Raw genomic sequence first — 2341 nt, 5'->3', positions numbered from 1 at the left:
GTCCTGTCGTACTTGGGTATCGAAATTGATACCGGGAAAGGTTGCTGCAGGCTGCCAGCGGACAAGGTCCACAAGTTGCAGGAGCAGATAGTTGAATGCGGGAAAAGAAAAAGGGTTCAGCTGAGGACTGTTCAGTCCCTGCTGGGTTCTTTTAATTTTGCTTGTAGGGTGATACCTATGGGCAGGGTTTTCTGCAGGAAATTGGAAAGGGCCACAGCCGGGGTTAAGGATCCGCACCATACAATCCGCTTAGGAAAGGAAATTAAGGATGATTTGAGGACATGGTACGAATTCTTGATTAGTTTTAATAGTCGCCTAATGTGGCAATCCGAGGCAGCTTCAAACTGGGATTTGCAGCTGTTTACAGACGCTGCGGGATCATCAGGCTTTGGTGCTTTCTTTCAAGGGGAATGGTGCTGCGGGAAGTGGCCGCAATCCTGGATTGACAGGGGGTTTACAGTAAACATGTTATTACTGGAACTTTTCCCCATTATAGTCGCAGTGGAGCTATGGTCAGGCCAGCTAGCAAACAGAAACATAATCTTCTGGTGCGATAATTTAGGGGTTGTCCACGCGGTAAACAATCAAAGGGCAACATCGCCGGAAGCATTAAGATTGCTGAGGCATCTTGTCCTTATTTGCTTGAAGAACAATATCAATTTCAGGGCTCAGCACGTACCAGGTGTTGAGAATGAAGTGGCAGATGCTCTATCAAGATTTCAGTTCACTAGATTCCGCGAACTAGCTCCAACAGCAGCCGAGACCGGCCTAAGTTGTCCAAATTCTGTCTGGCAGGTGGTAGAGCCGGCATGACAGAATTGGCATTTCGGTCTTTGGCGCCAGCTACTCGTAGGGCATACGGAAAAGCCTGGGAGGATTGGTGTAGATATCAGCAGCTGCCGGAGGCTAGGGGTAAGTCTGTTGATGACTGCCTCCTGGCTTTTGTGTGGGACAATTATAATAGCGGCCGGTCCAAGTCGGCTATGGCGGCGACATTGGCTGGAATAGCTTTTCATTGCCGTCTATTTAGCATGCCAGATCCAACGAAGTCTTTTATTCTCAGTAAAGCGATGAAGGGTTGGTCTCGGGTACAGCCGGGTCAGCCCGATAATAGACGCCCCTTGGACGAAGTTAAGTTAGTAGAGCTATTGCAAGTGTTAGCATCGGTGGCAGACAACGACTTGGAGCTAGCACTCTTTAGGGTGGCTTACGCCTGGGCCTTCCACGGCGCATTCAGGGTTAGCGAGCTAACAGCGCGTAATAAGAGAGTACACTCGGGCATACTTTGGGAGGACGTGGTGGTTAGCAATGAACAGGTGCTATGCAGGCTGAGGAGGTCTAAAACAGACCAGCAAGGCAGGGGCACTTGGATTACGCTGAGACCACACCTAAACAAGAGTATTTGTCCAGTTACTCTAGCTGGCGAGTATGTAGCAGTGAGACAAGGTGCGGCCGCACAATTTTTAGCGCATGCAGACGGGTCTCCGCTAACGAAGTTTCAATTTGCTGCCGTCATGAAGAAGGGACTAGCTGCGATAGGGCTAAGGCCTGAGGAATTCGGAACGCATTCGTTCAGAATTGGCGCAGCTACGTCAGCAGCAGTGGCAGGCTTGCCACAGAGCGCAATCAAGGCCGTGGGCAGGTGGAAATCCAATAGCTTTAAGAAATACGTTAGAATTGAAATGCTTTAAGTGTAGAGTATAAGTATAAGTTAATTATAAGTTAAGTATAGTATGCGCCTGTTGCGCGGGTCCAAAAACGTCTCGTTTACAAACGGTTGGGGAACGATTAGCGTTCCGCAATCGTCGGTGTGGAGTGAATTTTTTATTTTTCCTCTAAGAGGTGCTTAATTCAATCTGGCCCCAAACTAAGAAGCCCTCTAGAGGTTTTTGAGTTTTTCACCTCCACTTGGACCTCAGTCAAACCCCGTTAATTGTTACTATAGAGCATAAGTAGAGATACTAATCATTAGGTTTTGCTTCCTTTTCAGCCCCTCCCCCTCCCTTTGGCCCCACAGGGGTAATTTGGTTTGTAGGACACTCATATGTTTTCTGGGCGGAAAGAAACATCCTAGCCAGAACCTCACCAGTGCTAGCAAAGGCAAAATCAGTGAGATGGTTAGGTGTTAGAGGCATGTTGTGGAAGGACCTACTTGGGTTTGTGGAGAAGAAAAGTAGCGGATTTGTCAAGCCGGACATTCTAGTCATACATTTGGGAGGCAATGACCTGGCTAAAACTACAGGTATAGCTTTAAGGATCAAAAGGGAGAAAGATCTGATGGCTTTGTTGCGTAATTGGAGCGGCTTGAAGCTGGTGTGGTCAGACATTGTACCACGTTTTT

The 2341-nt window shown here is 48.0% G+C and overlaps 1 protein-coding gene across 1 annotated transcript; it reads left to right on the top strand.

The window, feature by feature from the left end:
* Nucleotides 1-809: 809 nt before the first annotated feature.
* Nucleotides 810-1691, top strand: LOC146041542 (integrase/recombinase xerD homolog). Its single transcript, XM_083161500.1, has one exon. The coding sequence runs from the start codon at nucleotides 810-812 to the stop codon at nucleotides 1689-1691; it is 882 nt and encodes a 293-aa protein (XP_083017626.1).
* Nucleotides 1692-2341: the final 650 nt, after the last annotated feature.

The sequence above is a fragment of the Crinia signifera genome, chromosome 19 (genome assembly GCF_055691185.1).
Source record: "Crinia signifera chromosome 19, ASM5569118v1, whole genome shotgun sequence".
Classification (NCBI taxonomy): Eukaryota; Metazoa; Chordata; class Amphibia; order Anura; family Myobatrachidae; genus Crinia; species Crinia signifera.
The sequence above is the reverse complement of the archived record's forward strand: the minus strand, read 5'-3'. Positions and strand labels throughout refer to the sequence as shown.